General features: G+C 34.4%; 1 protein-coding gene across 1 annotated transcript; it reads left to right on the top strand.

The window, feature by feature from the left end:
- Positions 1-2,069: 2,069 nt before the first annotated feature.
- On the top strand, positions 2,070-13,189 carry rnf11a (ring finger protein 11a). Its single transcript, XM_056456501.1, has 3 exons — positions 2,070-2,541; positions 7,558-7,727; positions 11,092-13,189. The coding sequence occupies exons 1-3, from the start codon at positions 2,443-2,445 to the stop codon at positions 11,261-11,263; spliced, it is 441 nt and encodes a 146-aa protein (XP_056312476.1). The 5' UTR covers positions 2,070-2,442; the 3' UTR covers positions 11,264-13,189.
- Positions 13,190-13,461: the final 272 nt, after the last annotated feature.

Here is a 13,461-nt window from a genome sequence, read left to right as displayed (position 1 = left end):
AACATGTGCTGGATAAGTTGGCGGTTCATTCCGCTGTGGCGACCCCAGATTAATAAAGGGACTAAGCCGAAAAAGAATTAATTAATTAATTAATTAATTAACTAGCGTCAACTAATGAAACTTTAATGTAAAGCTAACATACAAGGATAGAAAAGCTCAAAAGATTCATTGTATTTAGCCAACTTACTAAATAAATATTTATATCTAAATTTAAGCATATTTATTAATTTAAATCATGAATACTTAAAATATAGTTTCTTTTGTGTTTGTGTTTGTAATATTCACCAAATAAAATCACATAATTCACTGTAAAATTAACAGATTTGTGATTCAAAGAATATGAAACACTACTGTTTTCAACTTATATAAAGATTACTACACTCACCGGCCACTTTATTAGGTACACCTGTCCAACTGCTCATTAGCGCAAATTTCTAATCAGCCAATCACATGGCAGCAACTCAATGCATTTAGGCATGTAGACATGGTCAAGACGAACTGCTGCAGTTCAAACCGAGTATCAGAATGGGGAAGAAAGGAGATTTAAGTGACTTTGAACGTGGCATGATTGGTGGTGCCAGACTGGCTATTTCTGAGTATTTCAGAAACTGCTGATCTACTGGGATTTTTATGCACAACCATCTCTAGGGTTTACAGAGAATGGTCTGAAAAAGAGAAAATATCCAGTGAGCGGCAGTTCTGTGGGCGCAAATGCCTTGTTGATGCCAGAGGAGAATGGCCAGACTGGTTCCAGCTAGAAAGGCAACAGTAACTCAAATAACCACTCGTTACAGGCGAGGTCTGCAGAGGAGCATCTCTGAACACACAACACGTCCAACCTTGAAGAGGATGGGCTACAGCAGCAGAAGACCACACCGGGCGCCACTCCTGTCAGCTAAGAACAGGAAACTGAGGCTACAATTCACACAGGCTCACCAAAATTGGACAATAGAAGATTGGGAAAACGTTTCCTGGTCTGATGAGTCTCGATTTCTGCTGCGACATTCAGATGGTAGGGTCAGAATTTGGCATCAACAACATGAAAGCATGGATCCATCCTGCCTTGTATCAACAGTTCAGGCTACTGCTGGTGTAATGGTGTGGGGGATATTTTCTTGTCACACTTGTTGCTGACCATGTCTATCCCTTTATGACCACAGTGTACTCATCTTCTGACGGTTACTTCCAGCAGGCTAATGTACAATGTCATAAAGCTTGAATCATCTTAGACTGGTTTCTTGAACATGAAAATGAGTTCACTGTACTCAAATGGACACCAGTCACCAGAGCTCAATCCAATAGAGAACATTTGGCATGTGAAGGTCAGCAACACGAAAAAAGCATTATTTTATTATGCATTCTAAGAATTTCTGGCTTCATTGTGTTTTTATGTTAATTCTCTAAAATATTTAATCAAGTATAAAGAAATAGAACTTTGTTCATATATTTTATGTTCATTTTAAGTAGCAAAAATTGTTTTAGATCTATGGTTTTAGTAATAATGTAGAATAATAATAATAATAATAATATTTTTTATTTATACAGCACCTTTCCAGAGCTCAAGGACACTTTACAAAGAATGCGACAAAAAAGAGATCGTACAAGCAGACACAAACATACAGGAAGTCAAATAACAAACTGCAAATACAAAAATAAGACTTAAGAGACAAATAAGCAGAGTGCAGGTGGATCAGATAAAGTGGTCAGTTTGGCAGCTTTCAATGTCGACATCCTTCTCTAACACTTCATTACAAACATGAATTCTGAGGATTTTCATATATATCGCTCTTACTAGACATAAAACGTTACTCATATTCACTAGAGCAAGTTTTGTAAGTGTAAACCTTTTTTTTACTAAATGTAAAATTGAAATTAAAATGTATTGTGAGTGTATTGAGGGATCAACAAACTTAAAAGCAATACGAATAATGACTTTGATAAAGGAATTGGCACTTATCTTGGACTAAATGACTGAAAACCCCTGGATTGTTGTTGATTGACTGATGACAAACGTTACGCTGAGTCGAATGACTACATTACCCACAATCCGCAGATCGGCTCACTTCCGGTCCAAGAGTTTGTAAACAATGAAAGCAGATATGGAGTCGTCAAGAGGTCTTACCTAAAAATATTGCTCTGTACAGTCCAGAATAAATGCGTTTTACGTGACATGCGTGTCGTTCACAGTCGTAAGGATTAAACCAAGCGGGACGGACGCGTTTACAAACATCACGGCTTTTTAAAACGTATTTTTGGTGAGTAAAATCGGAGCGCTGGCTGTTGAGGCGGTTGTTTGTTTTTTTCAGTCTGACGTTAGACAGACACCAGACACAACGGGCTTCGGAAAGCGAGACCCCTGAACACAAGAGGAGCCTGGCGAGTTTGTAAAAGCCACATAGGCGTGATTTTGGAGGGTTTGTGTTGTCGTGCAGGATCAGCTCAATGGGGAACTGTCTGTCTTCTCAAGGCGCTGATGATCTGTCCCTGCTCAACGAGTCCGAGGGGGCGAGTCTGCCTGGAGAGCCTCCGCCACCATACCAGGTAAAAAAAACAAACAAACAAATAAATAAAATACAATATCACAGCACTGTCCCACACACACACCGACATCCAGCTGTCTGCAATACAGTACCGACAGGCTCAGAATATTTGGACCATTTCAATGTGGTGATGATGTCACTGACGCGTGAACATTTCCTACTTCTTGTCAGTAATTTCATTACTGTAACAATTCAATCATAACTTTTTCATAGATATTTAGCGGTGTTTAACATGTTTATTAGATAGGATAGAGAGGAGTGTTGAGGCAGGAATGTGTGGGGAGCAGAGAGAGGGGAAGGAAAATTGCGTCGGGAATCGAACTTGGGTCGCCGTGAGCACCTCAGTGCTATGTGTTGAATTGAGGTAAAGTTGGTTTTATATTCGCACATTTGGAAATTCTCTTTAATAATATGATTTCAGAAAAGTATTATTTGCAAATTCTAAATGGGGAAACCATATTATCAGTAGGCATGAGACGATAACCGTTTTCAAGGTATACCACGATTTGGAAAAGTCAATGTTTTAAAACCACCAAAATTTTCTGCTATACCGTTCCTAAAGGATGTGTAAGATTTATTTATTATTATTTTTATTTTTTTTTTTAGGACAACAGTATCTCCAGCAGAAAAGATTTTAAATTGTAACGAAATCTGTGTTTCTGAAAATAATGAAGACAGCAGAAGTCAGCGATTCATTTGAATTATTCAGCCTGACATATTTACTGCTTCAAAATATTTTAATAGTTTCTCAAAATAAAGTATATTGTGTTCAAAGGGGAAAAACGTTTTTGTTTTTTACCCAGACATTTTAAAAGGATACATTTTAGAGCAGTATTCACAACACCGTCAAATCGTGATATTTTTATCAAAGGTTATCATACTGTTAGAAACTTATACCAGCCCGAGCCTAATTAGCAGCTAATGTCTATCCAAGTTCACAGTCAACTAAATAGTGCTAATGATGTTTTGAAGTCGTACTTACATGTGATTCCAGACGGAATATTCAAAGTAGCGTGGTAAACAATATAGGGGCCGTTAAAACGAACCCTACCTCAATATGTGTCGATTGAAGTAATTAAAGTTGGTTTTATATTCGCACATTCATTCATATTTGAACAGTTACATGGTCTCTAAATTGTTTACCATGCTACTTTTTTGAATATTGGGTCTGAAATCTACAGTGGCTGAGAAAGCCGAGAGCTTAACGTGCTGCAATTTAAGAAAACACATGCAATTACAAAAAACGCCAGCAAATTAAGAAAATATCTTCATCCGTTTTAATCCTCACATTGCATACACATTAAAAATAACACACTGCATGTGCTCACAATGCAAACAAATTAATGAAACGCACTGCATTTGCTCACAACACAATATCTTAGGAACACAACGGAAATGTTTTAAGTGGACCCAAAAATGTGATAGATGCCACTGTTCCGGGTATTGCTTAGTGAAGTTGTAGGTGATCTTTGAAAAGAGAGTTTTTTGTTTATTTATTTTAATATCCTAATTCCTATGTCTTTAGTATTTATTGGCCTAAATAACCATAAACTAAATAGCCGGGTCCGTCATGTCCCCTCGAAACATTTCTGTTGTGTTGTGAGAAAATGCAGTGCGTTTCATTAATTTGTTTGCGCTATGAGCAAAGTTTTTAAAAAATGCACGTTTTTTTAAATATGTATGCGTTGTGAGGATTTTCAGCACATGTGCTATCAAACTGATGAAGATCTTTTGTCAATTTGCTGGCGTTTTTGTAATTGCATGTGTTTTCCTAAATAGCAGCATGTTAAGCTCTCTCGGTCACCGTAGAGATCGCATGTAAGTAGGACTTTTAAACAACATTAGTGCTATTTAAATGACGTTTAAAAAGTTGTATTTTGATTTGCTAATATGATTTCCCCATTTAGAAACTATAAAGAATGCTTTTCTGATATTATACTATTAATGTGCAAGTATAAAACCAACTTTGCCTCAATTATGTGTCGGCGCACCTAACTACTAGGTTATTGGCACCAACTATTCAATCATAACTTAACATAACTGCTATCATAACATGCGTCACAACAATATGTTGATTCTCGGAAGCTATGGAAATGAAAAATGTAAAACAGGAAATAAGTTAGGACCATTGTTATTGTTTACATCTCTCAAAATGGTCAATGTGGTATATGTTTTAACAAAGACTATCCGCATGATCTGCCAGAACAGGAAAGTTTGCTGTTCGAGAATAGTTACACAGGTATGCTAATTATCTTTAGTTTGTTGCGTTGATTTTGATCTCTGACTGTGGAAAATATGCCACAGTTGTTTTGGATTTGCTACTGGGCAATTTTAGGATATTAATGCCATTTTCAGTTGCAAATTTTGACATTTTAAGAAGTTAAATAAGTCATTTAAATTTTTGGAAAATGTTTCTGTAAATTCGCATGCATTTTTTTTTTTTTTTTTGCAGGTGCAGAAATAGAAACACCACATACATACTTAGCGTGACATGAATAACATTCATAACACAACAAAACACATAACATACCTTTACCTATCTGATTATTTGCCTCATGACTGTTTTACACTTGAATTTCATTGTGTTTAGTTACACTCAAATACTACTACTGAGCAAAAAAAAATTTTTTTTTATTTATTTATTGTTGCCTCGTGAATATAAAATTGAATTAAAATCTTTGAAATTGAACATTAGTAAACAAATTACTGGGCATTATTTAACGATTCTGAGATTGTGGAAAAAAAGTGATACAGAGTCAACATAAAAGTTTTTATTTTTTTATTCTTGCATTGTAAAGGTACAATTTTATTAAGTAATGAAAATATTAAGGATAGATTGTTGGTGTGTTAAAAAAAGTAAAACATGTCTATTTAAAGTCACTCCAAATAAAAAATAATTAAATAATTTCAACACATTCATATGATGTATACTGCCAATGTACTTACAGCAACAAATGTACTAATGGCTGGATTTACAGGAGAGTTTAGTATGAAATTGTCTTGCAAAATAAAGTTACTCTGGACGCTCTAAAAATATTTAGGTTCTATATACACTACACTAAAGTTTGGGGTCAGTACAATTTTTAAATGTTTAAAAATAAGATTATCCCGCTCACCAAGGCTGCATTTATTTCATTGAGTACAAATTGTAAAATTGTGAAATGTTATTGCACTATAAACTGACTGTTCAAAATTAGATTATAATTTCTAATAATTTATTCCAATGATTTTAAAGGTGAATTTTCAGCTTCATTACTCCAGTCATCAAAGTTATTATTATCAGTATATCATAGTTGATATATTCTCTGAAATACTATATTAGTAATCAGAGTTATTATTATTATTATTAATAATAATAATAATAATAATAATAATAATAATAATAATAATAATGGTTCTAGTAATAAAAGCAAAAATGACTGGAGTAATACTTTCATTTGAAAGTACATACAATAAGAAAGCAGTCATTTAAAATTTGAATAAATATTTAACAATTTAACATTAATTTAATTTTTTTTTACATTTAATAAATGCTGCCTTGATGAACAGAAATTTTTTATTTAAAAAAGAAACATGAAAAAAAAACTGACCCCAAACTTTTAACTGGTAGTGTATGTTATCTATATATCGTTTATCGGGCTGGGCTGATAAACGATATTACATCACAGTGTATGTTATCTATATATCGTTTATCGGGCTGGGCTGATAAACGATATTACATCACAGTGTATGTTATCTATATATCGTTAATTCTTGGGCTGATAAACGATATTACATTACAGTGTATGTTATCTATATATCGTTTATCGGGCTGGGCTGATAAACGATATTACATCATAGTGTATGTTATCTATATATCGTTTATCGGGCTGGGCTGATAAACGATATTACATCATGGTGTATGTTATCTATATATCGTTTATCGGGCTGGGCTGATAAACGATATTACATCACGGTGTATGTTATCTATATATCGTTTATCGGGCTGGGCTGATAAACGATATTACATCATGGTGTATGTTATCTATATATCGTTTATCGGGCTGGGCTGATAAACGATATTACATCACGGTGTATGTTATCTATATATCGTTTATCGGGCTGGGCTGATAAACGATATTATATCATAGTGTATGTTATCTATATATCGTTTATCGGGCTGGGCTGATAAACGATATTATATCGAATCGCAATAAAATTAATGTCAAAACAATTTTTACTCTATTGATCTAAGAGCCAATCACACAGCAGAAATGTCCTACAATGGGAATCTAGAAGTGTGTTGATATTAGTGATGTACTGAATTTTCAGCCACCAAAAATGAATCGGCCAAAAATATGTTATGCCATTTAATGGGTGCTTTAATTTTCGTGGCTTCAGCCATTGTTGCGATACCCTTTTAAATCTGGAAACATTAACATCTTATATAAAAAAAAATATATCGTTATCATTTAGTATGGAAAATAAATATTGAAATTGCATTTTTGCCGTATCACCCAGTCATACCTTCATATCCTTGTTGCGCTACAAGTAAACGTTTGCTCATTGAAAAATATTATGCTTAATTGATGAATTGAGTATTTATAATATATTGAATTATGCTTCCCCATGTACTTGATATACTTGTGTAATGCCCTATTTTCAATGTTATCAGACAACTATTTTTATCTGGAGAGACTTTAAATGTGAATCTTTCCAAAATTGTACAATTTTTATCAAGTAAACCTTAAAAAACTGTATTAGATTTTGAGCTTATTTATTATGATTATTAATGAATTTTTATTTTATGTAATATTTATTGCTGTTGATGACTTTTTAAATTGTTAAAATATTTTTATAATTATAGAAAAGGAAATTTATTAAAACTGTTTAAAATGTGGTAAACTTCATCTTTTATTTTCTTTTTTTGGGATCCATTTGATCCAATCTGCCTGTGTCTTACAATAATTGTTGAATGCAGTCTAACCACATGTGGTCTTTACTAATGATGAATGATCAAACACTCTGATGACCCCAGGAGCGGGTGCAGGTGCCAGTGTACCACCCCACACCCAGTCAGACCCGCCTGGCCACGCAGCTGACGGAGGAGGAGCAGGTCCGCATCGCACAGCGAATCGGCCTCATCCAACACCTGCCCCGGGGCATCTTTGACCCGGGATCTGAGCCCTCCGACAAGAAGATCAAAGAGTATGTGAGATCCAGATATGTGTGAAAAATGGTTAAAGTGACCTAGTTAGGCTTTTTTGGGGGGGGGATTTTACCTTTCATGAAGTGCACATTTTAGGCGGAGGGTCATATCAGAGAACCTTTAGTTTGCTCAGTAATTTGATATTATTTACAATAGTAATCGCAATATAAGTAACAAGAAGCTCACTTTAGGAGTGTTAGATATTGCCCCAAAAATAAATAAAACACATATACATTTTTATCTATTCCAATTAGTAATATTTTTAATCTGTTATTGTACTAATACCTTGGATAGTTTAGATCTGTCATGCATAGTCCTAAATAAATATGATTAAATTTGTATCCAATTTATTCAACAGCCAGTTCTTTTTAAACTGTTTTATTAAATTAATTTATTTGCAATTGAGCAGATATAATGGAAGAAATGGAACACTGCTCATGATATATTTACAGTACTTAAATACTATTTAAAGTAAATATTAAAAACAATACAAGGCGTTTTACTCTAACTGAAAAAGTGTCTTTATCCCACTGTAAAGGCCTAAGTGCAGAGGACGACCTGAAATTCACAATATACAATGTTGCAATAATTTTGCATTTGGACCTACACACTGTAAGCTGTCGACTAAGGATGTCCAGATTCAATCACGTGATCAGAAATCATGCCCGATCGCGTGATTTCAGACTCGATCGGAATCGGACGTTACCTCCAGATCAGGACTCTAATATATTCTCATTATTTTTTAACACCTCTATAGTTATGCGATAGCATAGAGTTAGACCTCTTTCATGACTTCGCACCGTAACAGCAATGCGTGCAGCATGACATCACTTTGTTGCAGAGACGCTATTGGTTAAATGCCAGCAAAGTAGAACGCAGAAGCAGCTTGAAGCGGAAAGCGCGAGTACGTGGTAAAGTCTAGATAGGATACAGCTGTGGATGCGCACATCAATATAGCATCATTTTTGTGACACTGTATAACAATAATCAATATTTTTACAGTACTGTGATGGTTGGGTTTGGGGTTGGGGTGGGGGTAGACATAAAAAAAATAACATTTATTGTGTAATTTAATAAATAACATTAATAATACTCGGTACAACTACTGTTTTACATTGCTGTGGCAGTTGGGGTGAGGGTAGACATTAATAAAATACAATTAATGCATATTTGAATAAATAATATAAACCATTATCATTAACTTTTAGCAACAACCTAAGTATGTCTGCGATGTGGGTCCGTTCTTTGTAGCTCGCTTAAATGATCTAAGATAATTTGGCAGATCCTGTATATTTTAATCTTAATAACTGATCTCTGGCTAATTTGGTCCTTCAAACAAGTTGGCGAATCAGATTAATATGTCTGGATGAACTGATCTGAGATCGCTGCGTGTGTTGTGAAGGACAGATCTATCGATCCTCGAAATCATGCTCAGCAATGCAACGATTGGCTGAGGGGACAGCATCGTAATGACATCATCTGATTAATATTCAATTATCCATATGAGCAAAATTTTTAAAAATTTGTAGTAAACGGTTTGATATTTAATAACTTTCCACATTTGCTGTGGGTTGCAGGCTTTACACTTTTATGTGTCAAGAGTATTTAGCAATTTATTTAGTTTTACATTTTAGATCTGATTTTCTTTACTATTGTAGCCTAGGCTTATTTTATTTCTTAATCGGTGTAAGGATTTTTAATTAATTTTGCATCAAAAAAGCATTTTGATATTGGTAAAGACGTCTGCAACTTTTGCAAAGCATCAATTTGCCGACATATTAGCTGTCAAAACATGCATAACTGCATAAATTATTATTTCTTTATAAAAAACAAACAAAAAACAGTGGAATATTGTGCATGTCTATTATCTGACAGAAATTGTACTAGAGCTGGATTGGTACCTTTAAATAGTATGCATTATATCTAAAAAAATCCATATTAATAAATGTTCTCTTTAATCCCCTTGGAGAGAACCACCCCGTTTTTGTACATTTATTTACCAAAAGTTTTATTTATATATATATTTTTTTTTAACTTATATGTATATAAACATAAACATTATTAATTATTTAATATTGAATATTATTATTAAAGAAGTGTGTATATATAAACTTAAACTATTTTACTTTTTTCCCAAGTGGATATAATCTATAGATTACTACTGTAAGAAAATATCAGCATTTGGTACACACGTGCAGTATTACCTTTGCTTGAACTGACCCGATCTAATCTTGTTTACATGAAATAAACCTGCTGCCTATAGCAGGTTTTAGCTACCAGACCTGTTGCTATGACAACAACTCTCGGAAGAGCTTTGAAAAACGAAACGATCCTGGATTGTGTCAAATAACCAAATCCAAAACCAATAACCAAATCCAGCTAACTGAGTAATCCACGTACAAAGAAAGTTAATGACGATAACATTGCCAAAGCAAACTGTGAGATATGTAAACTTAAGATTGCACGAGGTGAAGAATTGATGTTATTTATTACTTGATTGTCCAAGCTACCTCACAGAAGTGCTCTGTTTGTTAACAAAGTTGTTGAATGTTAAAATAAGGAGAATTAAATAAAATAAGGAACATCCTGGATCTGTTTCTTCGCTCTTCTTTACTCTTTTTTTTTTTTAATGTATTATAGAAGTATCGTATCGGGTTTTGGTATCGGTAGATACCTACAGTCATTGGTAGATACTCAAAATCAAATGACTCTAGGGGGAAAAAAACCTGATCGGGATGCCCTATTGTCGACCAATAAGAGCAGACCAGTCTCTCGGAAAGGCGGGGTTTAGAGCAACTGGATACTAGAATCAACCATTTCATTCACTGTGAGGAAAGAGCTGATGTATCCTGCAGCATTTTTTATGAGAGATTTAATATATTTTTTATATTATATTAAGGCTGGATGATACTGGAAAAACATGTTGTTGAGTATTACGATGATTATATTTCTTATATTTATATCTTCCCTTAGAAAAATGCTATTTTTTATTAGCTATGTTTTTAAATCATTTATTTGTTTAATAATATTAAATCAAACAGGTAAAGTATATTTTTCAGATTGAATTCATTCTAATTCAGACTAAAAAACGGTCAAGGTGCAAACATTTAGTCTTTAAAAGGCTGATAACGGTAATTTTGCGATATATTTAAACAAATTAGGTTGAACATTACTCAACTTCATTTGTTTGTTTAAATTCAGCCCATATAAATTGTGGGCAACCATGTACCTTAAAAATGTAGTAAATCCAAAGAGTCTTTTTTCAGTGTACTTATTATTCCTATTGTAGAAGTAAATAGCATAACATGGCCATTTTGTTCATCTGTAAGTCATGCTTATTTTGGGTTTGATATCCGCCCTCAGGTGTGTGATCTGCATGATGGACTTTGAGTATGGCGACCCAATCCGGTTCCTGCCCTGCATGCACATCTATCACGTGGACTGCATCGATGCCTGGCTCATGCGCTCCTTCACTTGCCCCTCCTGTATGGAGCCGGTGGACGCTGCGCTGCTGTCTTCCTACGAGACCAACTAAGAGTGCCTGCGCAACCCGAGGAACATGCCAACACGAGTCTGCCAAATACCGGGACAGTAGATTGAGCAAATGAAGGTGGTGTGAATGTGTGTGTGCGTTCAGAGACTATAAAAAACAGTATTAAAAAAAAACTCAAAGGGTGTTAAAAACATCTCATTTGCATGTCAAAGTGCTTTTCGAACATATACTATATATGTAAATGACGTAAAGATGAAGTTCAGCATGGTGGAAAAACCATCAGAGCATTGATAAAATGAAGATAGAGACGATTTAAAGGGGTAGTTCACCCAAAAATGAAACTTCTGTCATCATTTAATGACACTTTACTTGTTTCAAACTGTTTGTTTCCTCTGTTGAACTCAAATGTAGGCTGAAAAATGTTTTTTTGCTGCTTGTTCAATTGCAATTTCAATCATTTTGTGTTGAGACAATGGTTTCGGCTTGCATTTAACAGAATAAAGGATCTCGTTAAGGTTTGAAACCACTTAAAAGCGAGTAAATAGTGTGAAAATGTTCATTTTAGGGTGAAATGTTCCTTTAAATATGCAAATTGAGAGCCATTTAATCTACTTATTTACTTTTTTCCTTCTCATTCCAACCAAATTAATACAATGTGCAATATGTGCTTGAGGGACTCCCCTCTGATTGAATATAAATCTGCCCTTCCACCAATGAGAATGAGCCTGGGTTTGATCTGAGTGTGATTTTAATGGCAAAGAATACTGAACCTTCATTACATCGGTAAAACCCAGTTTACTCGAGAGCATGTGTCATGTTTGCAAGCTCGTGGTGCACTAACCGGTGTTTGAGGAGGTAGTTTTATGTTTTCTCTTATAATTTTGTTCTCTACAGATGGCTGCGTCAACATCTAAATAGCTTAACAATGACTTGTTAAGTGTTGTGATATGTCGTTTAATCGTGTTTAATCGTAATGGGGTTGGTGATGAGGTTGTTTGGTGGTAGACTCTTGAGTTTTGCCTCGTAAGCTGCTGTTTTTTCCAGGTTCTGGGATGTAAGTTGCCTTTTTACACTGGTTTTGGATAATCTTTACCCTGTTTTCGGTGTTAAGTGTTGGATCCTGTTCGTCCACTTTTAGCTTTGCCTTGAATTTGCCTTGTATGTTTGGATAGAGCTGTGGGGAAAGTTAATGATACAATCACCAAACCTTTGTGCACCTTTTAAATGTTGCCGACTGAAAGTCGACATTTACAGTGGAAGCTTTAAAGTTATTCCTTGTTATTTTCCTGATTAGTGCAAACCTTTTATTTTTCTTGACTTGGACATAATGAAATGAAAAAGGAGAATATGCTTAGTCAGTTTTGATACTGTTCGTAATGTCTTTGAGTCTGTATGTTAGCTGAAGATTTGATCTTATACCCATCACTGTTTGCAAAAAGGAAGATTTTTCACCTTTGTTGTTTTGTTTGCTCTATTATCGTGCTGCATTTACGTTACTGAACTGTATTCATAGCCCCATATTTAGACTAAGACTATATTCTTTCAACCTGCTCAAGCTTCCCTCTGTATCTTTGTACTGAATCGTTGTGACTAAAAATGTGATTGAATTCCAAGAACAATGTCTGAAAATCTTGAAATCAACCTGTAAACTGCTCTTAGATATCATATTGGATGAGTTCATTCTCTTGCCCATCACTCTATTATTGACTCCGAATTGAAATGTAGCGCTAGCACAAAATAAATGTAATAAATCTGTGACGTACAATCATCACAACATTATATTTTGTTTCATAGTAAAATCTAATTAATTTTTTTGATGAAAAAAATAGAGTTGTTTGTTGTTGATGCCATATAATTGTAAGTTTGCCAACTAAAATGATCAGATATGCTATTAAAAATGAGTCTGTTTTGTTTGTGTGCAATAACGGCACAAGAGTAACTGAATAAAGGTCGCCAAATTCTTCCATATCTACGATTTCTGTGTGATTTTGTCTTGCAAATACACAAAAAAAATCTAGTCACATTTCTTCAAAATGTGATTATTATAAGTATTTACTTATTAGAACTATGGTCGACTAATAAAAACAAAAAAATCACTTCTGGAATATTCTTGTTTAGTGAAAGTGGTTGGTACAGTCCGGCTGAGTCATCAAAGTAATCAGCCCACTTCCGTTAGTAACTGTTCACCCTACAAGGGCCATCTTGGATCTAATCTTCCTCTATAACTACCGCGCTCTCTC

Source organism: Danio aesculapii, chromosome 1 (assembly GCF_903798145.1).
Source record: "Danio aesculapii chromosome 1, fDanAes4.1, whole genome shotgun sequence".
NCBI classification, from domain to species: domain Eukaryota; kingdom Metazoa; phylum Chordata; class Actinopteri; order Cypriniformes; family Danionidae; genus Danio; species Danio aesculapii.
The sequence above is the reverse complement of the archived record's forward strand: the minus strand, read 5'-3'. Positions and strand labels throughout refer to the sequence as shown.